The sequence below is a fragment of the Panthera pardus genome, unplaced genomic scaffold (genome assembly GCF_024362965.1).
Source record: "Panthera pardus isolate Hobbes unplaced genomic scaffold, ASM2436296v1 HiC_scaffold_15, whole genome shotgun sequence".
NCBI classification, from domain to species: domain Eukaryota; kingdom Metazoa; phylum Chordata; class Mammalia; order Carnivora; family Felidae; genus Panthera; species Panthera pardus.
In genome coordinates, this window is record NW_026526710.1 from 17,767,685 (window position 1) to 17,792,532 (window position 24,848).

The 24,848-nt window shown below is 49.5% G+C and overlaps 3 protein-coding genes across 7 annotated transcripts in view; 1 reads left to right on the forward strand and 2 right to left on the reverse strand.

The window, feature by feature from the left end:
• KREMEN1 (kringle containing transmembrane protein 1) overlaps window positions 1-7,277 on the reverse strand; it is a 72,614-nt gene extending 65,337 nt beyond the window's left edge. The window contains exon 1 of one of the 2 annotated variants that reach the window (XM_019426559.2): window positions 7,026-7,277. In XM_019426559.2, coding sequence (XP_019282104.1) covers window positions 7,026-7,122 — 97 coding nt within the window. In that variant the 5' untranslated portion in view covers window positions 7,123-7,277. The remainder of the gene's footprint in view (window positions 1-7,025) is intronic. The other variant, XM_019426560.2, reaches the window with a different exon arrangement.
• A 7,362-nt stretch (window positions 7,278-14,639) lies between these two features.
• On the forward strand, window positions 14,640-17,343 carry CUNH22orf31 (chromosome unknown C22orf31 homolog). Of its 2 annotated transcripts, none has more exons than XM_019426556.2 (3): window positions 14,640-14,844; window positions 15,486-15,932; window positions 16,837-17,343. In XM_019426556.2, exons 1-3 carry the CDS (start codon window positions 14,842-14,844, stop codon window positions 17,272-17,274), a joined length of 888 nt encoding a protein of 295 aa, XP_019282101.2. In that variant the 5' UTR covers window positions 14,640-14,841; the 3' UTR covers window positions 17,275-17,343. The 2 variants fall into 2 exon arrangements, with proteins under 2 accessions (XP_019282101.2, XP_019282102.2); XM_019426557.2 differs by having other exon boundaries at window positions 14,670-14,709.
• A 527-nt stretch (window positions 17,344-17,870) lies between these two features.
• The window catches only part of ZNRF3 (zinc and ring finger 3), a 156,396-nt gene continuing 149,418 nt past the window's right edge, over window positions 17,871-24,848 (reverse strand). For all 3 annotated transcript variants that reach the window (XM_019426552.2, XM_019426554.2, XM_019426553.2), the window contains 2 exons: window positions 22,771-24,537; window positions 17,871-21,379 (listed from right to left, as the gene is read on the reverse strand). In XM_019426552.2, coding sequence (XP_019282097.2) covers window positions 21,339-21,379; window positions 22,771-24,537 — 1,808 coding nt within the window. In that variant the 3' untranslated portion in view covers window positions 17,871-21,338. The remainder of the gene's footprint in view (window positions 21,380-22,770; window positions 24,538-24,848) is intronic.

A 24,848-nucleotide genomic window follows, 5' to 3' on the forward strand; every position in this document is an offset into this window, starting at 1 on the left:
AGGCCTGTATATACGAGGTGCAGATGGCGGCAGTTACGGCCCTCACCAGATGCTGCAGTCTCTAATTTGATTGAAAGGATATAATTAGACAACAGAAACACTTTAATGAAAGAGCAAAACATGGAGGGAGGGAAGGATTGAAGGCCCTTAACTGATGCCAAAACACCCACCAGTAATAGAGGCTTTGAGTCTGGGGAAAGGGAAGGGGAAAGCCCCTTAAAAGGACAGTCCCCATCCTGTTTATTTCCCCATAGACATAGGAATAGGGATTTTATTATTGTAGATTTCCACTGTATTTTATGTGGGAACAATCTGATTAAAACCAGAAGAGTCTTCGGAAGAACATCAAAGAAAAACAAATATGGCTTCTGTGGTCATTATTAAAAATATTTTTACCAGCCCAATAATCATCTTTGAAGATGAATTTTTATAGATTGAACAGCAGCAAGTAATTTACATACTGTGATGGCACTGGTTAAGGATCGCTACCATCGTAGAAGAGGACTGCTTGGTCGCCATGCTTTCACGCAACTTTAGGCCACCAAGGAACACGGACAGCCATTTAACCTATCTGCTTGGAAGTCATGAAGAAACCACGCAGAGTGAGCTGTACATGCTGATGCTGCAACCATTTTGGATCATCTTTAAAAGTTGCTTATGCTGTTTTTACTATTTCCTAGCTTTCAAACTTTGAGTGTGAGTATACTGCTCTGGTTCTAACCAAGAATCTAACCAAACTGAAAGAAATCCCGCCCTCAAAGTCTGAAGTTGCTAATGTGGTGTGACACTGGGGTTTGGAAGCGGCTGCAGGCTCCCCAGCCCACTAGAAGCAGGGCCCGCCCTTGTGGTAAATTGAACAATAAAAGTTTAATGCTTTGGCAACTTGCCAAGGATTAAATCAGTGGCAAGAGAAACTGGAGGCTGGGCCTAGCAGAGGAGCAGCCCCTAGAAGGTCCTGTTATAATTGAGAGGAATAAAGGCAACCTTGCATGTCAGATGGCCTAAAATCTTTTGTCTGTGAGAGATGCTTCCCAGCACCCAACTTCATTTGTCTTCAAACTTACAAGGCCAGGGTGCCTGGCTGGCTCAGTTGGTGGGGCATGCAACTCGAATCTCAAGGTTGTAAGTTCAAGCCCCACGTTGGGTGTAGAGGTTACTTAAAAATAAAATCATAAAACACACACACACACACACACCAAAAAAACTGTTCCGAGTCCAGGCTAGGGAAGGTGCTTTCCTAGAAAGAAGATTAAAAGCGGGTGGGAGGAGTAGGGAGCAGGGGATTTCCTTGGAGGAGGAGAAGCAAACTTCTATATAGTGGCTATTTTTGAGAAGTATGAACACCCTTCTGACATTTCTACAATGGCCTCTCTCCTTTCTCTTTTTAGTCGGAATCCAGGATAATGTCTCAGAGGTGAGGTCTGGGGAAGAAGCCACTGTCGTCTTGAGAAGACAATACTAAAGACCACAGAGAGAGGGAAAAACAGAGTGAACTAGGGCTGCTCGTCCTGGACTAACACATCCGGGTTCCAGCTGGACTCTCAAGGTCAAACTGAATATGGAAGGAATGTCAGTCATTGTTCTGCCCCACTCAGGGGCCCCGCACAGTGAGCCAGCCAGAAACCAACTTGCCAAGTGGCATCAGGGGGCTTGGGGAGATCTCACCTCAAAACCTCCATAGGTAGTTTTCTATGGGACACATTCATTTCCTCCTCTGTTGTCCTAATTCAGGAGGCAAAAACTTCGGCAAAAGCTACAGATCCAAACTTCCGGCCTCTCTCAAGTGTTTTGCATTAACTGTTCCACAGTACAAACACAATCAACTTGGTATGTTTGAATGCTTCACTTTGTTTTGTCAAAAATGTTTTAATTAAAACAAAATAATCAGCCATGCTAAGCACATTGTTGTGTTTTAAAGGCCACTTTAAAAATGAGGACAGAACCATGAAAATAAAATTCAATTGTTTAGGAAAGTGATAGAAGTTTGTTTTCTTCTTCCTCTTCTCCTTCTTTTTTTTTTTTTTTTTTTTTTTTTTTCCTGGCTGTTTTTCTGTGTCTCAGGCTGGTGCCACCTGCTGCCTGGGCTTTCCTCTGAGAAACAGATCTCTCAACCGTTTGCTCCAAGCAACATCTGCATAGTTGAACAAACATGGGCCAGTTCCAAGGCAGACACTATTTTCTGTATGTAGCACACACTGAACCATACTGAATTTCTTCTTAAGGCATTTTTTAAAGCACTATTAAAGATCCAAATGTATGTGCATGAACTTCCCCTCATGTAGCTTTTTAAAAAAATTGTGGTTAAATATACATACAATTTACCATTTTAATCATTTCTACTGTATGTCTCTTAAAATTAGTTAATAGTAAAAGGAAAATGGTTCATGTTTTTCACCAAAATCAAGCCTCCTTTTCACCTTTCCAGACCAGTGAACACTGGAAAAAAATCAATACACATGGACCTTGAGTAGGACTTAGCAAAGTATAGCCTTGGGCCCAATCTGGCCCACTCCCTGGCTTTGTATAGCCCATGAGCTAAGAATGGTTTTTAAAATTTTAAATGATTGAAAACAATCAAAAGAACGATATTCTGGGGGCACCTGGGTGGCTCGGTTAAGCGACCGACTCTTGACTCCGGCTCAGGTCATGATCTCATGGTTTGTGAGTTCAAGCCGCGCCTGCTCGAGATTCTCTTTCCCTCTCTCTTTGTCACTCACCTGCTCCTGCACTCTCCCCACTCCCCCGCCAAAATAAATAAACAAATAACCTTTTAAAAAAATGAATAGTATTTTGTGACACATAAAAATTATATGAAATTTTCAAATTTCAGTGTCCCTAAAGTTTTATTAGAATATAGCCATGCCCATTCATTTATATTTGTCTATGGCTGCTTTTGCCCTACAAAGTCAGAGTGGAGTAATTTCAACAGAGACGGTACAGAGCCCACAAAGCCCAAATTATTTACTGCCCTCTACAAAAAATGTCTGCTGGGGCACCTGGGTGGCTCAGTTGGTTGAACATCTGACTCTTGATTTCGGCTCAGGTCAAGATCTCAGGGTTGTAGGATTGCGCCCTGCATCAGGCTCTGCACTAAGTGTGGAGCGTGCTTGGGATTCTCTCTCTCTCTCCCTCTTCCCAGCTCATGCATGCTCTTTCTCTCTCAAGAAAAAAAAAAAAAAAATGGAGCACCTGGGTGGCTCAGTCAGTTAAGCTTCCAACTTCAGCTCAGGTCATGATCTCATGGTTCACGAGTTTAAGCCCTGTGTCGGGCTCTGTGCTGACAGCTCAGAGCCTGAAGCCTGCTTCGGATTCTGTGTCTCCCTGTCTCTCTGCCCCACCCCTGCTTGTGCTCAGTCAGTCTCTCTCTCTCAAAAATAAATAAAAACATTTTTTTAAATTAAAAAAAAAGTCTGCTAACATCTGACCTAGAGCTTCAGATGGCATTAGAGGCCCCCAAATTCTAAACTAAAGATGTTACATTGCCCATCACCAAAAATCCCTAATCTGTATATTGTAAAGGTATCTAAAACAATATATTTTATCTTCATCATTTATTGCTGTTGCTTTAACTATGCTAAATAGTGATATTATCAATAATGTCTATATTAAGTACACCAACTTGTTGCTTATTAGTAGTGAGCCTAAATGGAACTTCTTTGTGCTTTCAGATTTATAAAAGGTCTCATTGCATATCTCAAACATTAATTTCTTTATTTTTATTTTTTAAGTTATTTATTTATTTTGAGAGAGAGAGAGAGAGAGAGAGAATCCCAAGCAGGCTCTGCACTGTCATCGTGGAGCCTGATATGGGGCTTGAACCCACGAACAAACCATGAGATCATGACTTGAGCTGAAATCAAGAGTTGGACATTCAACCAACTGAGCCACCCAGGCACACTGCCGCATATCTCAAACACAGAAATATCTTTGTCTAGGAGCCCAAACAAATTTTCATAGAAACACCAGAGTTCTTTGATATCAGGTCAATTTTGACAGGTTTGTGTTTCTTAAAATACTCAAAGCATAAAAATAATGAGTCGACATGAAAGCATGTTAGTCCTGTTTACTCCTATCAGCCCCTGTGTTGCATTCAGGTAAACTAACATTAATGAAGTCCCTAAGAGGGACAGGGCTCTATACTGTATGAAGCAGTCACTGTTCACTGAACTTACAGGTTCTACAGCAAGACATACTACTGGCTAACAGGATGAATGCCAGATGAGGATTTAGAGGAGAATGAGCATCATAAGGTATTCCAGCAAATGTAACCTGAGTTGAGAAGCTCTGTGGATGCACACCTGACAGCCCCCAAAGGCAGTGAAACAGCCAAGCAGGTAGTTTGCCTTAGGTGGAAGGCTGAGATAGCACAATTCTGCCCAGCCTTCTCTACTTTTCCTACCTCTAGGCTCTCCCCTGCAGGTCAGTAAATTCCAAATGGGAGCCCACTTCAGAGAGCTCATTAGCCCTAGGGCCCTGGCTACCTTCCTCCTAGAAAGGAAAGTCTAGATTCCACCATCAACTTCTGCCCTTATCAGTTGTGAAGGAAGGGAGAGAATCTCAAAGGAAGAATGGAGAGGAGAAGGGAGATCATTTGGGGTTGGTTATACACTGTAATTAGAACTAGCATTGATGGGGAATGAGCTAACTGTTTTTATAAAGTCAGCATTCAAAAATGCAAACCACCAGTAATTTAAATATTACAAAATTGTGCAGAATATAAGTATTGAAATAATTTTTTCCATCCACAAAATTTCAGAGAAAATTACAGTATCAAAAAATATAAAATGGCAAGTTTGGCATATCCTCAAGGATTTAAGAAACTAGTAGGCAGGCTTGAGACAGGATGTGATGCTGAAGACCATGTGGTATCTCCCTAAAACTGCTTCTGGAACTAAAGAGGAAAATCCTGACCAGGGCACAGAAGCCCTGGTATACCAAGATGGTAGGAAACAGAGCTGGTGAGGCTTACTGGAGCAGGAACTTGGGTCACTTCTCATAAATCATCTCACAATGGTTATTTATTTATCTCTAACTCACACTCCTAAATAAAAGCGCACCAAGGTTTCAGGTTCAAACTGCCTAAGAGCTGCTGCATTTGACCCCTCCTAGCAAAGCAAGGATGTCTGAGGAGAGGATGCCACCTTCTAACAAACATAAGCGGAGTTGAGTCACTTAACGCTTTTCAGAGCTACTACTCTGCCCTTTCCAGAAGGGGAACCAGTTTATTTCCACCCATACCTCTCTCTCCATAGAGGACATTAAATCCTGACCACACACAGATGGCAAAGTGGAACTAAGGGGTTACTAGGTTACAGTTATGTTGACATATCCTGGCTCTCGGAAAGATCCTCCTTCATTCTTCTCATACGGCAAATAGCAGAAGAGATCAAACTTCTGTAGCAGTTTTTGCAGAAGCCCCCAACAAAGCTGCCGATCACTCAGAAACCACTTCCTGAGCCTAAAGTTAACAGTACTTGGAGACCCCTTTCTATTGATCTAAAGCCAAGCTTTGCCTTTTACAGGGCTCAGCCAGACTGGAAGCTCATAGCATTCTCAGGGCAAATGAGGTGTCTAGCACTTGGTGAACTGTGAAGCACTATAAAAAGTATTATTAAAATATGTTTATTGACTGCCTTCTGTATGTGGGTGTTACCACATCAGGCAAAGGGAGTTCTCATTATCTCTCCTTTACAGATGAGGAAACTGAGGTTCTGAGAGCAGAGTCATGGCCCAAAATCACACAGTAAGTGACAATACCAAGTTCTACCACCTCCCCCCCAACCTTTTTTTTTTTTTTTTTTTTTTTTACTAATCCAAGCTGGTAGGTAAACAAAGCAACTGAGTTTTCTTTCAGCAACAAACTCCTGTCATTCCAGCAACACAGTCTGCGACTTTGGGTGGAGAACCCTTAGCCGGTTTTCCTACTCCGGCAAACCTGTAATGAACCCTTCCCGTCCCTTTCACGAATGCCCAACTCTCAACACCCAAACAACCTGCAGAGAAATGTAACCAGGCCAGACAACGCCCTCGTGCCTGCTCTTCAACTTGGAGAGAATTCTGCGAAGGAGGGTGTGGATGGAAGCTAAGCAAAGTCCCCGCTTCCATCCTAGTCCAGGGCCCCACCTCGGGAAGCCCTGGCCTTAGCCTTGGCCTGTCTGTTTAAAGTGTGGGATTACCTGGGACAAGGGGCTCTGCACTGCACCCTCGGGATAAGCACCCTAAGATCTGTAGGGGAGGTTTCCCATCACCCCTTCCTTCCTCTCACCAAGCTAGGCCCGCACCTGAGTTTGGGGAAGCTCAAGCGGCCCCGGAGGTAAGGAGGGGGCGTCCCGGCTGGGTACAGCGGGTCGTCCCGAGCCTCGGACCTGCCTCTTGCAGGGCAGGCAAATCAACTCGACTCCTCGCGAGGCAGAAAGTACAGTGCTGGGCAGGCGGGCGCAGCCGGGGACCTGGCAGAGGGGCTGGGCGCCCGCTCCGCTCGCCTCCGCACCCGCTCCTGAGCCGGGAGGCACACGAGGGCTGGGGACGCGGGGGGCGTCGTCGCGGGTCTCGCGAAGGAATCCTGGCCCGGGGGTGTCGCTGAGGCCCTTGGGGAGGGGGGTGTAGCGTCTCGAGGGAGGGTACGCCACTGAGAGACAGTGCGGGATCCCAGAGGTGCTGGGGCAGAGGGGGCATCCCGGCCCGAGGGGAGACGCTGAGGAACTTGAGCAGGGGGTCCCGGGTCCTCAGGCCGGGGAGACTTGCCAGCCCGGGAGGCGTCTCTGAGGAGCTTGGCGAAGGGATCCCTAGAATAGGTACTGGGGCAGACAGGGCGCCCCGGCCCGGGGGGCGTCACCGAGGGGCCTGAGGGGGAGTCTCGGGTCCTGGGGCTAGGACCGCCCCGGCCGGGGGGGCGTCGCTGAGGGGCTGGGAGAAGGAGTCCCGGGAGGTGGGAGCTACGGGTTGGGCCCCCCCCAGGCGGGCCGGCCCGCGTCGCCCCTCGGGCGAGCTCGGCGCAGGGCGGGCGCCGGGGCTCGCTCACTCACCGGGTCCGGGGCCGAGGCCGGGGCTGGGCGCGGGCCGGGCCGCCAGCGTGAGCGCGGCGGCGGAGAGCAGGGCGAGGCGGGCGGCGGGCGGCGCCATGGGCCGTCAGTGCGGGGCCCCGGGGCGCGGCCCGGGGGAGAGGGGGCAGCGCGGGGAGCCGGGGGCGGCCATCGGAGCGGGACGCGGGGCTCGGGCGTGGCCCCGCCCCGGCCACCCGGCAGCCCCGCCCCGGCCCGCCCTCTCCCCAGCGCCGCCACCGCCCCGGCTGTGCGGGGCCCGCCCGGCTCTGCCGCTAGGCCCGAGGGGCGGAGCCGGCTGCGCACGCCCTCCCCTCCCGGAGCGCGCGCCGCGCCTGCCACTCACGCACCAGGCCCCGCCCACGCACCCCTTCCTCACCTGGGCCCGCCCCTGCAGGGCACTTTATTGGTCCGAGCGAAGGGCGGGGCCAGCAGGTGAAGGGCGGGGCCAGGGGCCCCGCCTCCGAGTCCCAAAGCAGGGCTTTGGCAGGGCTGAAGTGGGCCAGGCGCCCAATGAGCCTTGCTCCACCCTCACTCCGGTCGTGACCCACTCGCGGGCTCGACCGCAGCGGTAATGATCAGAATAGAAGTTTGCAAACCGTTTTTCCCTGTTTGGTTCATCGTAGTGGTTAAAAAAAAAGGGTGCTCTAGAGTCAGTCTGTTCGGGTTCACCCTCCACATGGTCACCTGTAAGGCCTTGGGCAGGTTTAAAGGAAAAAATAGCTCTCTTACCTCAATTTCTTCATCTGTTAAATGGGGGCGTTAATAGCAAATACTCCAAGCGGTTGTTAAATGAGGCAATGCGTGGAAACTTTTACTCGCGCACAGAAGGAGCTTAATAAATATTGAGTTTCTTCCACAATCCAAGTTCTTGCAGCCACAAAAGAGGCAGCATACTGAACCCTGTTTCCGAATCCTATCGCACATCCTTTGTTAACTGGGGCAAGTTTCTTTCTCTGTCTGAGCCTCAGTCTTCCGCAAAATGGGAATAATACAAGGCTTTCGCAAGATTAGATGAGCTAGAAGAAAGTAAAGAGCCCGACACAGACAGGGTCTGGAAGTGGATGGGGCAATGATGCTTTCTTACAGACTGGGAAACGGCTCAGAGAGCTCGTGGCTTTCTTAAACTCGGCCCCCGCGTGGCAGGCTCCTTGCCTCCCCGCCCGCAAAGTCTCCCCCGGCTGCGCTCTGGGTCTGTCCCGGGCCTCTCTCCTCCCCCGCACTCCCCCAAGCAGAGATTTTCCTTCTGCTCCCGCCTAAAGCGCCGCGGTGACGCCCCGCGGGGCAGGTCCGGGCGGCGCGCCGGCCGCTTTCAAGTCCCCGGTCCCGGGCTTGCAAGTGCGGGCCTGCGCCCTGCGCGGCAGCGGGAGCGGGAGCTTCTGCCCTCGTGTGCCGACTCGCCGCGCCCAGAGCGGGGTTGGGGCGGTCCCCGCCCCGCGGGCTCCCGGGCCCGCCTTAGGTACCAAGGCCCTTGCGCCCGGTCGTCCAGTTCCAGGATCTGCCTCCCCGCAACCAGCTCCCCAGCTGTTTCCTGGACCCGGCCCCAAAGGCGCAGGTACCTCCCACGAGGCCTCTCTATCTTGGTCCCTCTCCACCCACACGACCCGGAGCCACGGCAAGAAGAATCTTGTTCACTCATTGTTTTCACTGCCTCATTCCGAGTTCAGGGATTCTCAGGGTGCCTCACTGGAGAGAGGGGGCCCGCCCCCCCCCCCCCCCCCCCAATGTCCAACTCTCCCATCCTCCACATCCCATCTGGTGCCTCCCAACTCACTCTCTCCTCTCCACCATCTTGGACCCTTTCTACCTCCAAAACCACCTCCTCCAGCAGGACCCGAGAATGCTTCACCTCTAACTGGCATCCTCAAAGGTGCAGGCAGGAGAGCACCTGGAATGAGAATGATATGAGAACATGCAGGTGAAACTATCTGCCGAAACAGACAATAAAGGTGACCCTTCCTCCACTCAACAAATATTCAGTGAGGAACACACCCAGAGCACCAACCAGACAAGCTGGTCCTAGAAATAATGTGAATTTCAGACAGCAAGAAGTATTACAGAGACAAGAAAATGATGTTGATGGAGAATGGTCTGTGGACTGTTTTAAATCGAGTGAGGGGAAATATTTTAGCAAAGCAGAACACAGTTTATGAGCTTCTTTGGAATCCCCCCCTGGTTTCTGAGGAAATAGGAAGGAGCAGACAAGAGGTTCAAAATAAGGTTTATGTGGCCAAGTCTGGGGATTTATGCCTCATGATAGTAGCTTCAGCCTGTCCTGCCATGCTACAGGAAAGCTCCCCAGGCTGAATGGGTACCAACCTTGCGTACAACCAGAATGAGCTATGTAATTTGCAGGGCCCCGTGAGAAATGAAAATGAGGGGCTCCTTGTTCAAAATGATTAAGAATTTCAAGATGGCTACAGCAGAGCATTAAATCAAGTGTGGGGCCCATCTAAGGTTGGGGACACTGTGTCCCTACCCAGGTTGCACACCCATGAGGCTGGCTTGTACAACAGAACTCAAAAATAGTGGGCCAGCCCCTGCCCCCACTGGCTGCTATGAGAAACATCCCTGTAGCCTTCCCCAGGCCTCCCTCCCCTCTTTTGTAGCTTAAAGCCCAGCACAGGTGATGGAAACAGTGCACAGAGGCTAAAAATATAGCCTACTGGGTCTAGGTCAGGGCAATTAACAGCTCAAGGTCTTTTGCTCAGTTACGTGGTCCTGGACCCTGGCAAGAAGCAGCCTGAGATATGCATTTCAATGCTCCACATGCCTCAGTCACTTAGCGGATTTATTTCATGGAAAGAGTGAGGACATTGACTGTAGCCCCTGGGCCTCCAGGAAAATGTTGCTGTCTGTCTGTTTGCCTGCTTGTGCTCTGCAGTCAAGCCCTTCAATTCCTCTGAGGGCAACAGGATTTGCCAAGAAGCTGGGAGGGCTCAGCTGGTGGCGTTTAGGTGATCCTGGTATCTTTGAAACTCTAGTTGGGATGATTTCTGCTCAAAAGACATCATGTTGTGGAGAGAGCACTGGATAAGGAGCCCGATACTAATAACAACAATAGCAAACTTTTACTGAGCACTTTGCTAAACTCTAGGCAAGGTACAGTGCTTGCTGTCACAATTCACAGAATGCTCCCAGTAGCCCTATGAGAGAGGCACCCTTACCAACCTCCTCAGAGAGGTTGAATGTCTTGTCCAAAGGTCACATAGTAGTGGAGCTGGGCTTTGAACCCAGACAGTAAGACACCAGGACTACATTCCTAATCACCTTGGTGAATTGCCTACTTGTCCTTATGGGGTTCTGGCAACAAATACTGAATGGTCCAGGGTCAGAATTACGGTGAGGCAAGTCAGGTGTTCACCTCAGGCACAAAATCTTGAGGGAGGCCAAGAAACTCAGTAATCAAGATAAATAAATATTATTTAATAAATTATAAAATATATTAAAAAACATTTCATAAACATTATTTCAATGCAATATCTTTAAAAATATGATTGCCCCAAAAGTCATGATGAACAAAATATGAAAATTCTATTTTATTTTATTTTATTTTATTTTATTTTATTTTATTTTATTTTAAAGTTTGTTTATTTATTTATTTTAAGAGTGAGAGAGAACAGGGGAGGGGCAGAGACAGAGGGAGAGAAAGAATCTGACCAGGCTCTGTGCTGTCAGTGCAGAGCTCAATGCAGGGCTCGAACCCCAGAAACATGAGATCATGACCTGAGCCAAAATTGAGAGTCAGATGCTCAACCAACTGAACCACCCAGATGCCCCAAAATATCAAACTTTTAAACAAAAACAGGATCTTTAGTCTCCGGCTCGGCTCAACACCATACTGTTACTGATCCTGTCTCAGGTTTCTGCGTTGGAAACCTAGTGATGGGAAATTCTAGAGAAGTCGTGGTTTTACTTGCTCTGATGGGGCTAGGGAAATGAAAGAATTTGGTTTTGAAAATAGTGAATTAGAGGTGTCAGTGTGGCATCCAGGTGGCCACATCTGAGAACTGAGTCCGGTGGGAAGGGGTGGCAGGGTGGGCAGGGCACCCTTATTTCACATACTTGGCCCATGATAGGTGCACATTCAGCACATGTGGTTTAAATCACTGTTCCTCAGGGTTTGCATCATGGTTCAGGAATCTTTTCAAATTCTCTCATCCAAAGTTTTTCTCTTCTTTCCTAAACCTTCTACATCACGAACCTCCGATATGTTCCCATATGGGTGTGGAAGTTTACTGCTTGGGTGTTAAAAGAAAAACATCTTCTGAGGAAATGAAAAACAACTAAATTCCACTAGAATTTGGGGATGGGGGATGAAGGGGGAAGGCGACAGTAATTATGAATTGGCTCAATCTCCTCTTTATTAACTGACCCTCCAGAAGGAGAATAGGAACGAAGAGAAATCAAAAAGAAGAAAGGTAGTAGTCAAGGAAAAAAGAAAGAAAAAAGATTACGGGAGCTAAAAATACAGTGAAGAGAGCTTGGCCAAGCATCGAAGAAGGGCAGATGTGTTTCCAAATAGGGGTGGTGGTTTTAGATATGTCAGAAAGGACAGTTCCAAATGATCGGTGGAAAATAAAGGCTATTTAGACTGGGCTCAGCAGAATAAGAGGGTTCACTGGAGAATCAAACTGAGGAACAGGACTTTCAGCAACATGGAAGCCCTACTGCCTCAACTCCAGGTTTTCTGGACCAAGTGTTGGCACCAACAATGGAAACTCTTGCCGTAGTTTCAGGACCCTGGACCAAATAGAGTCTTTCCATTTTGACTTTATAATTCTGAACACAGCCTTCAATGGAACAATCTCGGTGAAAGACTTGTCACTTTCCTTAGTTTATCCTCAGGTAACCACTTTCCTTGCCATCTAACGAAGCATGAGATATTCTGGACGACTCCCACAACCGGAGGGAAATGTGGCTCCTATAACTACACCACTCCTGTGAGGCAGAGGAATCTGACCAAAAAAAATTTTTTTAATGTTTATTTATTTATTTTGAGAGAGAGAGAGAGAGAGAGAGAGAACTTGAGCGGGGAGGGGCAGAGAGAGAAGGGGAGAGAAAATCCCAGGCAGGCTCCACCCTGTCAGTGTAGATCCAGCCACGAGACTCGAGCCCATGAACCGTGAGATCATGACCTGAGCTGAAAGCAAGAGTCAGACGCTTGGGGAACCTACGTGGCTCAGTCAGTTGAACGTCTGAGTTGGGCTCAGGTCATGATCTTGTGGTTCTTAAGTTCGAGCCCCACATGGGCAAGCCCTGCCATCTGTGCTGGCAGCTGGAGCCTGCTTTGGATTCTTTCTCCCTCTCTCTCTCCCCCTCCCCTGCTCGCACGCTGTCTCTCTCTCAAAAATAAATAAACATTAAAAAAAAAATTTAAGAGTAGGACACTTACCCGACTGAGCCACCTCGGCGCCCCAAGAATCTGACAAATGTTTAGCGAAGGTGAATCTTGGGAAAAGAAATGTCATGATGCCCAAGTCGGATCAGAATCATTCCCCACTTCTAGAGGCTCATTGCTTGGCCTCATGAAGGACCCGAGATGAAGTTCATATCAAATGTTGGGTTATGTCACTCAGACAATGAGCAACAGGGGCTCAGGAAAGGGTCAGGTGAGTGAATGGGCCCCGATAATAATATTAATGAGAACATTATTTAATGAGTGCTTCCAATGTGCAAGGAGCCATACCAAGTGCTTCACACACTGTGTCCCATTTCATCCTCACAGTGATCCTGGGGTAGGCACTATTACTATCCCCATTTCCCAGATGAGGAAGGTAAGGTTCAGAGATGTGAATTCACTTGCCCATTGAGAGGTGGATCTGGGATGTCAACTTGGGCAGACCAACTCCTGAGGCCAGAGAAGGTCTCATGTCACAGGTAGGACTTGAACTGGGCCCAGGGGTAGTATGTGGATGGGCTGACCAGATGAGAGGCAAAGCAGCACAGTGATAGCTATGAGTGGTTAAGAGCAAGGGTGGTGTAGACCTTGGTTGAGTCCGGCCTTTATCAGTTACTAGCATTGGGATCTGGGGCATGGATCTTGAGCAGCTCGTGCCTCAGTTTCATCATCTGTAAAGTAGGGATGGCCACAGTGCCCAAACTCATAAGATTGTTGGTAGCATTTCGTGAGATCATGCTTGTGAAGTGCCTAGAACGGTGCCCGACCTATGGCAAGCATTCAATAAATACAAAGCTTACTGACATAGGAGAAATAGCTCAGGCCGCATCACCCTCGGTTAGTTCTAAGGAGCCTGGAGGTTACCTACTGGGGAAGAGCCAACGGAAGTGAGTTCCGCTGAAGGCAGAGGAGACAGAATTTGATGGGAGTTGGAGTGTGTATCAGCTGCTGTCCATGTGAACAGCTCTGTGCCAGCAGAAGGAGATTCGGCACGCTCCTCAGAGTCAGAGCACTGTCACTTGGCCATTGAGCAAAGGCCTAGGAAAATAAATATAACAGATGAGTATCCGGAAAGAGGAGGTGTGGGAAGGCCAACCTCAAGACGGGGAAGAAGAGCAGAGAAACAGAAGAGCTACTCTTAGAATTCCTTTATTGCCCAACATTTCCCTTCTGTCCCTGCCATGCAGAGCAATGGCAGACAGTAGCCCAAGAGCCGGGATTCACCGGCTTTGAAAGGATGCTTGCCTGCCCAGTCTCCAGCCATTCACAAACGCTTCCCAAAGACAAACCCTTGCCAACACCCTACTCTAAAACTGACCCACCTCTCGGGAGGTGAGGCCAGGGCTCACCACTGAATGGGCCCCATTGTCCTCCCAAGCGTCTGTGGGTCCAGATGCCTTTGGCCTGGAGGTGGTTCCACCGCGGCCTGCAGTGCGGTCTGCCTGCAGACTTTGATTCACTCCAGGGACAACACTCAGAAAAATGAAACAGGCAACACATGCGATTCCAGGAGCTCCTGCCAGACGCATACTCTGTTTTTCCATCATTTCTCTCCTCCCCCTCAGGAGGGAGCCTCCTTTGGCATTTGGTGTATAAAAACTCAAAATCACCAGCAGGACGAGCACCTGATAAGGAGCGAGGCATTGCCCAACAGTTACCAGGAAGAGGTGTCTTTGTTCCTGTTTCAAGCCCTTGACACCGCTAACAGCTCTAATTACTGAATTTGCCATGGGATGTAAAATAAAACCACATTCCAGAAACCGTGTAGTCTCCCGGGAGAGAAATGTAGGGAGAGGTGCCCAGGGTTGCAGGAACGTGTTCTTTCATTTCTGGTCCCTAACCTTGGCAGCTCTTTGGAGAATGTAACAGTACCTTCTTTATGTGCATGGAGAAGGCCACTTTTGCACATGTAAGGATCTATCTCCCTACCTGGATCCACAAATATGGTCTGTGTATTTGACTAAGTTGCGTGCAAAGCATGCTTCTTAAGAACGTTAGGATCTTACTAATTCACCCAAGCCCTTTTGGGGGGGGGGGGGGCGGAATGAGAGCTTCACAAGTTCCTGAGGCTACAAGCACAACAAAATAGAACTTCTTCCAGCCTAATTTAACTATAAAATCTGATGATGTAACACCCACCCAGATCCACATCACAAACCAAAGTGACATCACAAATACTAGGGACAATGGTTCAAAACTGCCTGCGTGTGAGCCAAAATCCAAACAAACTGCAAATTGCTCATATATGACTGAGGCAGAGAAAGACAGGTGACTAGAAATATTAAAACAAAACAAAGCAAAACAACCACCAAAAAAAGCAAAAGAGAAAAAGGGAAAAGGAAATACATATTTCTTCCCCCTACTAAGCTAGATAAAATAAAATTTAAGGCAACCGAAACAATGGTAAGGTGATTTTATTTTTTTTACCGATGACGTTTCTTAGAAGGCCAGGTCTCTTTAAATGTGTGCTTCTAATCTATCCAAATTGTTCTCTTGTTCTTGGCTGGTCCCAGGAAATGGAGGTCAGCATCATTTACCTTGTGCTTTTGCCTTTATGGAACCCAGTATTTCTTGAGCAGCCTTTCTTGGCCCATGGCGGTCTGGTTAAGAATTATATTTAGGGTTTGGCAGAACTTTACCTGCTGTTCTTTCTGTGTTGCGGCATGGTGGAGGGGTGACTGCAGTTCCTAGAGGAGTGTTGAGTGATCTCATTTCCATTCCTTTCCCGCCACGGTTCCCTAAGCTTTCCAGTAGACAGGAATTGTCTCTGATTCCTTGTAAGTGCTTCCCAAACCTCCACTTCCAGCCTCCAGAACAAGCATTGCTATGTTCTCTGACAGCCTGAATATCATCGTGACCTTGTTTCTGTACTTGGTACAAAAAGCTTTGGTGAGCAGGAGACCAGATGGATAGAAAGATTTCTAAGAGCTGTGTAGAAGGAATGATGGGTAAAAAGATGTTAATACTTTGCCAAAGTGGACCTTCTAGTCTCTGCTTGGGAACTGGTCTTTTTTTAATTCCTTTTTCTCCCTTTGTAATTCTAGCATCCAATCTACGTGAGACGAGACTCCAGCATCCCCACCTATGGGCTCCGTCAGTCCATCCTACTGAACACCAGGCTTCAGGACTGCTATGTGGACTCACCGGCTCTCACCAACATCTGGACGGCCAGAATGTGTGCAAAGCAGAACATCAGGACCCCAGGACCAGGTAGCACCTCTTCTTGGGAAGTTGTAAAGAATCCGTTAATTGCCAGTTCTTTCTCCCTGATTAAGCTGGTGCTCAGGCGACAACTTAAGAATAAGTGTTGCCCAGGACCACGCAAGTTTGAAGAAAAGCCCTCGAAGGGATTAAAACCCAAGGACAATTCAGCAACAAAAGCCATGCATCGGTGCGGGATAAGAAACTCCATCAGTTCCAAGGGCAAACGGCCAGTGGGGCAGCACTCAGGCTCACCGAGGCTCAGGAGGTCTGCAGGAGGCGTCAACAAGGTACATGGTGGCTGTGGTGGAGGAAATGGGACGAAGTGGGGACAGGGAAACGTAAGCTAGGGAACATTTAATGCTTAAGTGATTTATATAGAGTGAAGGAAAATCCTAAAGTTAAAGACAGGGCTGTGGGGGGTGGTGGTGGAGGGTGGGGACGTGGGCAGCAGCATGCTATAGTGGAGAGAGTACCAGATCTGGGCTCATGCTGTTTACACCCTGCCTGGTTCTATGGGAGGATGAAGCGGCTTTCATAAGCACGGGCAGAAGGATCTTGATGCAAAGGGAAAACAAAGGTGGGAAAAGCCCGGATACGGGTAGCGCCCTTACGCACACACACTGAACACCAAGAGGTGAGCTGCAGATCTTGCTGTGAACTTCCACCTGGAGAACCTGGCCTCCCAAGAGGTCCATCACTCCATGGGGCCAGCAGAGCTCAGACTGCACCCTGGAGCTAAGCTGTCTGGCTTCAGATTCCAGCTCTAACTATAATTGAGGAGAACCGTGGGCTTAGCCTCTCTCTGCCTCTGTCTTCTTCATCTATAAAATGGGGAATAATGGCCCTTCCCCCACAGAGTTTCACGATTAAGCTAATAGAGTGCAAAGGGTAAATGCTTAACATCCTGCATGGCATTCAATAGATGACAGGATGGTTATTAACCTTCTAACTGTGTGGCCTTGGGCAAACCAATTCCGATTTCCTTGCCTGTCAAACCGTCCCCTGCTGACCTTACAGGGTTATGGGGGAACGCACGCAGTGGCATACATGAAGGAATTCAGTAAACTAGAACACGCTAGACAAATGTTGGTTGTGGCTGTAACCAAGACTCTGGGACACAAATCCCAGATAATTATTCTGAGCTCCCTTCTCAAGTTTTAGCTTTGACTTCTCTGCTTTCTTCCTGGCTAGAGTAAAGAAAGTTCAAAGGAGAAAAAAGTAACAGTCCGCCAAGATCTTGAGAAGAGATATGCCGAACATGTGGCTGCCACCCAAGCATTACCCCGGAACATTGGGACAGCGGCCTGGAAGGGCCAAGCGTTGTTTCCTGAAACCAGACAGAGACAGCAGTTGTCCGAGGACAAGCTGACCATCCACGGCCTCTCCACAGAGGGTTACAGGGCTCTGTACCACTCTGTGGTTGAGCCGATGCTATGGAATCCTTCAGGGACCCCCAAGAGGTACAGCTTGGAGCTGGGCAAGGCCATCAAACAAAAGCTCTGGGAGGCTCTGTACAGCCAGGCCGCCAGTCCTGGAGGTGCTCAGGACCCAGTGCCTGGCAGGAGGCAGCTGGAGGTCCATGAGGAGCCTGTGCCCAAGAAATGGCCCAAGTTAAAGAGAGAGAAATAGAACTGGAGCTCACGGGCTTAGGATATTCTCTGCTAGATGTCTGAAAAATAAATACCACTTTGCACCTTCCACATAATCTCAGAGTGCTTTACAAATTAGTAACTCCCTCCCTGGGACACATGGGTACGAGATTCATTTCATACTGACAGCCCCTCTCCACTCTCATGATGAGGTCATCTCGACGGCTAAATGCTTGCCATCTCTTCCCTACAAGCCCCCTTTCCTTAATAGGGGTTTGAGGGGTCTCTCGTCTCTCGGTCTTCCAGGTAAGAAAAGGCCAGGCAGAGGAAGTCAACAGTTTATATCCAGCCCATGTTCCTTATTTTAAAAAGGGGACTACTGTTCCCCTCACCCCTCCACATAGCGTTGAGCAGAAAAACTACCATTACCTCAAGGACATAATCCCACACCCTCTCTATCAGATGCTCTCTCATGACACCATCACCCCTGTGCCCAACAACCTGAACTCTATGGTAACAGGACAGGAAATCACACAGGTGCTCACGTGAACAAGTTGAAGTTAAAGGCCCTGCTTCATGTAAACTTCTTCTTGGTGGAATCTGTAGGCCTTTACCCAATAGAGCAATGACAACATGTAACACGTACTTGATAAAATTGTATTTTTTTTTTTACAGTCATTTGTACAATTTGTTACAAAACCATAGAAGACTACAACTTGTTTTAAATCATTTTTGGTCGGCAAATATGTAAAATCTGTGTGCAATTATCATGTATTTACAGGGCCTCATGTTAGTCATTTTCAATGATTATGCCAACAATGTCACACTCTCCACATAAGACATGGCTTAAGATAAATATATTAGTAAATAAATATTCTGAGAACATATTTCCATAAATGAAATGTGCTGCTATACATATACAGAATATACATAAGTTGTTTTCTAGCCTTTAAAACATTTTAAAAAATGGTAATGTTGGAGAAGGAGCCCTTAGACCATTTTATTACAAAATCTTTACAGCAAAGTCTTTACAAAATATCTTTTAAGTGCTATGGGAGAAGGTAAAAAAATTTTTTTTTTAAAAATAGTGTCTTGTTAGACCAACACAATAGAGTTTATATAAAGAATAGAAAAAGGTCTGTTTAAAAAATAATACTCTTGATTAGTAATTATTTTTTAGACCTCATTTAAAAAGCATTAGTCATGCATGAGCTTTGAGTAGAAACTAGCAGCACGTAAGGGAGGAGGGTCTGAGCGGTGGGACAGCAGATTGGGCTTTATAAAATGGCTTGGGTTCAACAGAGGCGGGAGAGACTGAGTCAGAGCCAGCATATTGAGGCTGTGTCCTATCACAAAGAGGTACCTTGTTGATCAGAAGACCATTTTTAACTGGTTCCAACACTCTTCAGTTTACATGTCTGTCTGTCCCATACCCAGGGCTGGGCCAGGGGACTTCGGCTTGGGGGGGGAGGGGGGCGGTTCTCAATGGAAAATGTGATGCTCCCAGTTTCCAAGGCTATATGACCCCAGCACACCACTGAGAGGCCACCGACAAAGGTACTTGTCATTATTATTGGAGTCTTATAACTTCGAAGAAGACATTCCTTTCCATTTGAATGCCTAGGCAATATACTTGGGTTACCACTACATTCTGGTGACCTCCTTGTCTGGTGGGCCAACACAAATTTAAGACAATGGCTGATACTTAAAGTTTTAACATTTCATTTTCCTGTTTCTACCACCCTGTAAACTATAGCAATTAAATGTTTCTTTTTGCCATCTGTAATTATTATTGCTCTTTCAAATGAAAATCAGACACATTTATGTTAATAAGCCCCGTTGAAGCCACATTATCTACTCATCTATTTATTGCTTAAGGCTGTTGAGGAGTAGTTTTCCAAGCAGGGCTAAAGAAAGCCACTTTGGGGCTACGGTTTCAAAGAGTATGCACTCAAAGGCATTAAAAACAAAACAAAAAACAAAACCACAAACAACAACAAGAAAATCTCAACAATGAGAAGCTGGTTTTTGCAACCCATGTTAGAAGCCATGCCCCCCATCCTTCCCCTAAAACCACGTAATGCAAGCTGTTGTCCCCAGCAGCTGCTACTCCTGGCCGGAGAAATAAAGGCGGCCGGGATCACATGTCAACAGCTTAGGCGCTTCCCACACCCTCGCCAACAGGTGTGCTGGGCATCAGCCCGGGGTGGGGGGGAGCAGCCCCCAAGGGACTGTACCTCAGGGACTGGAGGACACATCTCACCATGGTGAGTTCCTAAATGGCAAATGGCTCCATCAGTTGATGTTGGAATTTCTGTCAAAATCTGGCTACAAGTAGGTAAATGTCCTAATCACAGGCTGGGTTAAAAAAAAAAAAAAAAAAAAAAAAAAAAAGAAAAGCAAAAAGGCTTGGGATACAGTGAGACTCTCAGTCAAAACATTCTCATCTGGACTTTGGGCTGACTTCCCCTGAGTCTTACATTACCGATGATGGCAACCCAGGGTGGTCTCTATTTCCCCACTAGGAGGGCAGCGGGGGGGGGGGGGGGGGGGCTAGGCTGTGAGGTTCCTATTCCGCAAATGAGCATTTCAGATGACAAATGAATCAAAGTGACCAGAGGAGTTAGTGAACACAAGGGCTAATGTGATTAGTTTCTTCTAAAAAAAACTTTCTTAAGAACAGGAAGTACATTGATTGGACAAAAAGGATGACAATCCCTGATCTGAAATAGCTTTAAATAGATTCTCCCTTTTAAAAGTGGAAACATCTTAAAGAAAAAAAAAAATGGTTTGGGTTTTAAAACTCTCCCTTCCTCTTAAAAACAAGAACAGCAAAAGGCTGGAAAAAGATACAAAGGCCTACCCTTTGGGTCTAAACTATCTGATAGTCTCTTTCTCTGTCTCCTGGAGAATCAATACATAATAGTGCATTAGGTAGAAAGGATAGTAGACATTTGCAGGTGAGATGAGCAATTTCAGCCGTGAGGCAATGGGCTGAAAGACCCTGAAGCGAGCTTCCAGAGGGAAATGGGATGGGAAACGTATCATTCAAACGGAGCTCGGTGCTGACCCCGTGGGATCCCCAGGAAGGCAGCCCAAGGATGCTGGCTGTGCACCCCCCGCAGGCACGCTCCAGCGCCCTCCGTCCCTTCTCCGGGACACTCTCTGCTCCCTAGACACCAAGGCCGCAAAACTACATTCCTCCCGGGTGTTTGTCCCCACACACCCCTTCGAACCATTTCTGCAGCCAGTAGCAGGAAGCCCAAGTTCAGGACTGTGAACTCTGTCCTTTTACCTAAGACGCTGACCCAAAGGGACAGACTTAGAGGACACTGGGCTGAATTGTCCCTGTCACCCTGGGGCTTTGTGTAGCAATGGCTTGTCCCAGCTCCTCAGTGCTGCAGACCTTCCGCCCTGTTCCTAGCTGTTTCCATCAGCTGCCTAAAGGTGTGGGCTGGAGAGGCATGGCTTCTGAGAAGGCCCGAAACTTTGCACGTTGGGATTTGCCACAAGAAAGAAAGAGGCAGCATTGCATTGTTCCTCAGAGTCTGTACCCATATCAACTAGCTTTACTTCAAGTTTCTGGTTCATTTTCTAAGGCAGGTGTAGCCCTGAGCTTTTCAAAGGCCTGAGCCCCCTCCGGGGAGACAACAGTATCTACACATGATGTGGTTCAATTAATGCAGCAGTGATTTTTTTTTTTTTTTCAGCAAAAGTTGGTGGTTAGGGTTCTTTAAAATATATATTTAAATAACTTTACATTTACATATAATATCTTAAAAAAAAAACAAAGCAGAGAACTCAATCCCACACACCTCAGAACCCCAAGCACACACACTTTACAAAACAGAATACCATGTTATCAAAAGAGGCAAAAGACTCAGAGAATTTTGTCTGTTGGTTTGTTAATGGGGGGTGGGGATGGGGGCGGTTTGCCACAGGTGGCTCACATTTTGGGTTGAGAAGGAGGGCTCTCTTTATTACCACTTTTGTGTGTTTGTCAAAGCTAAAAAAAATCTTTTTTTTTTCTTTTTTTTTCTTTCCTGAAGGAAGTCAGAGCTTGGAGTCTCCATATAGTCCCCATTTCCAGAATTCCTTCTGAGCTCAGGCTCCCGTGCCACCGTCTGCTGGGCGAGATCTCTGTCCTGGGAGAGAGAGAGAAAAATCATCAGAGGACAGAACAGGCACTGGAGGCCCTGGGCACAACACACAGGGACCAGGCAAGGGACTTGGGTGCCCGTGCCAGCGTGTGACAGGTTCTCAGGAAGGGACAGCTCCCAACACCAGACAGGCCGTGTTATACAGCAAAGGGCCGAAACAGAGCTCCTTTGCTGAGAGCTCCTCATGCTGTTGGGGGCACAGGTGCCTCCTAGACAGTCAGTCTCCCTCATCTGGAGGTGCAGAGACTTCTGGAAGTCGTTAGGTAGCATGAAAACACCACATTCGGCACTGTTGCAGGCACCGGGAAGAGTGGAGAAGACCCCCCTCCTGGAAGCTTACAGACCTCAGAACCAAGTAACCTCAGACTGTGATGGCCTGGGAAGTGAGCAGAGGGTGTGAGAGTGACCTTGGAGGAGGCTGAGGATGTGATTCCAGCTGAGATCTGGAGAAGCAGCAGACAAGTTTGGAGGCTGGGATGAACTTGGCTGGCTGGGGCAATAGACAGAGGCCACAGAAGGCTTGAGTAGCCAGGTGGTGAGTGAAGCAGGAGGTGGTCAGAGGGGTGGGCAGGGGGCAGATCAGACAGAATGGGGTGAGGAGTTCACATTTTTTTAATTTAAAGGTAGTGGCGAGGTACTGAAGGGTTTTCCGGTGTAAAGACATATATTTTAAAAAAGACCACTGTGGTTCCCATGCAGAACAGAAGGCAAGACCAGCAGGAGACCAGTCAGGAGGCCACTGCCTTGACCGTGGGGAGAGGAAACGGGCCTGCCTGAGATGGCAGGTGTGGGCTGCAGAAGAGATTAGGGATACACTTTGGAAGTGGAACCTGTCCTGTTGTGTTGCAGTATTACTCAAAGGTGCCAGACTGTTTATTAGGGACACAAGACGTTTGGGTACTCTAGAGCAATTTGATGAGATCTGCTGAGTTGAATGAAAATTCTGGACTTGGATTCTGCATTTTTCTGGGAATTTGATTTTCTGGACAGAGGCAAAACACAAGCCCACGTGGTCCTTGCAGACAGGCTAAGAAGCCCAGGACACTGGAGTGTGGACGGTGGGGTGGGCTCAGGGACAGTGCCAGGCTTTCAGCCTGAGCACTGGGTGGGGAGCAGGGGAGAAGTGGGGCAGGGCATGCAGAGGGAGGCATTTGGGAGCGCTGCAGTGGACATGACAGGGTGGGATGCTTGTGAGGGTTAGGGAAGAAGGCCTAATGGGTCTGGAACGCAGAGCAAGGGTTGGGGTGGAAATAACACCTGGAAGTCATCAGGTGCAGATGGTGTTTTTAAAGTCAAGGGCACGAAGGAAGTCGCTTAGAAAACAACCTGGAGAAAGAGGACCCCGACTCTGGCCTCCTGTCCTCTCCTATTCTCACCTGCAGCCTCAGTGGCTGTGGCGCTGGACTCCTGAGTGTCCTGGGGGGTACCGGGGAAGCTGGCCCTGGTGGCCTCTGCACCCTCCAGAGGGCAGCCGGGCGAGAGCGGTGCCCTGGCCTGGCAGCAGAGAACCGGCTCTTCTTCCTGGGCTGCTCCCAGGCTTCTGTGGGGCCGCAGGGCATCCGGGCCCAGGGTCCCACCCCAGGGGCTGAGGCCACGGGTCCCTTGGCAGTCTGAGGTCAGGCCTAAGTCACAGTCCACATCCTCCGGAATGATGGGGATGCGCTGGCTCAGGTCCCGGGCCCCTGGGTGGCAGCTGGGCGGGGCCTCCTGGGCGAGCGTGTACTGCACGCTCACGGAGCAGTCCTCAGTGTAGCAGCCGCTGCCCCCTCCGCCACCATGGGCCACCTGCTTCTCTTCATAGAAGCAGCAGGGCAGGCCCTCATATTTCACCCCATCTGTCCTGGCCAAATGGTCTGGGTGAAGACCGTACAGGCCCTGGGAGCTTCCCGGCTGTGACTCCCCACCCGTGGGGCCACAGGCCTCACAGGGCGGGAGACCCAGGAACAGCGTGCTGCCCCCGGCCACTCCTGCACTGGGCTCCAGCGTGGCGGGCTGGGGCTCGCAGCAGCAGGCACACGACAGCCCCTCGCGGCCCCCCTTCCAGGTCCTCCTGAGATCCGGGGCAGCCCCGGGAGAAGGCTCGAGCCCCACTTCTGAGGTAGAGCTGGCGGGCCCCCTGTGCTCCAGGGAGGAGTTGCTGCTGTAGTTCATCTCCAGGCTACAGGTGGACAGCTGGTCCCCCGAGGGAGAGGCAGGGCCGGGCCAAGGCTCTCCCCGCCCCGCACCTTGACCGTGGGCTGCCGGGAGCTCCTCTGGAGGCGGGGAGCCCTCAAGGCACACGACAGGCCCCCGGCCTGAGCCACCGGAACCCCCCACGTCGCCGGTGCGACAGGGGCTCCGGCTGCGGTAGATGAAGGGGTCATAGTCGCTGCTGAGGGAGCTGCGGAAGGTCGAGCAGCTCCCGTACACGCCCTGGTTGCTGACCTCGGTGCAGTCCACCACGGAGTCGCTGGAGGAGCAGTGGCATTGGCCGGAGCTGCTGCTGCTGCTGCTGCTGTCGCTGCCCGGGCAGTCGGCCAGGTAGCCGCTGCACACCGAGCGGTGGCCGTGGTAGCAGCTGAAGCTGGACGTGCTGCCGCTCTCCAGGTGGGAGGGCGGGGCCATGTGCACCACGGTGGGGAACAGCAGGCCGCCGCCACCGCCGCCACCGCCACTCGGGGGGAAGGCACGGGTCGGGCCCCTGGGAGAGAGGCCCGGGGGAGCCTGGCCCTCCTGCTCTGGGTAGCTGAGGCCCTGGAAGTAGTAGTGTTGGTACATGGTCTCATACTGGGAGAAGCAAGCTGCCTTGGAGAAGCTGCGGCCGCTGAACTTGGGCCTGCGGAAGGGGTGAGCTGGTGAGTAGGCCTGGTGCTCCAGGCCGCAGCGGTGAGGGGCCAGGGTGTGGTCCAGGTGCAGGGGCGGGTAGCCGCGGATGTAGGTGGGGGTCTGTGGGGAATAGAGGCTCTGCTCCCCGTGCCGGTCCACAGTCAGCAGCGTGACGGGGTTCCCGTGGGAGTCCATGCTTGTCCTGGTAGGGTAGGCCGGGATAGCATTGGTCCTGTGCACGCGGCCGGGGTAGTGCACCGGCAGGATCACCCTCTGCTGCCGGCTGCGCGCAAGGTTGCTGGTCTCCACACACACAGTGCTCGGGTTTCCCTTTTGTTCTGGGGAGAGGTGAGGAAACAAGGTCAGCAGGGGTGAGCACATGGGGCCAGAGGGGTAAACAAGGGCAGAGGCTGAAGCAGGAGGCCCGGTCATGTGCCAATGCGCCCCCTCTCATGCCAATGCCCCCTTCTGGGCCATCAGCAAACCCAGCCACGCTGGCTGGGGCCAGCCCACTTCTCTGTTTGAAGGGTGGTCTCGCCGGTAAGGGCCTACCTCCCGCCTCCCCTCGGTCCTGCCTAACAAAGACACCATGGGGGTTTGCAGACAGCAGCAAAGGTACCAAGATGAAAGGCACTTTCTCTCTTGGAGA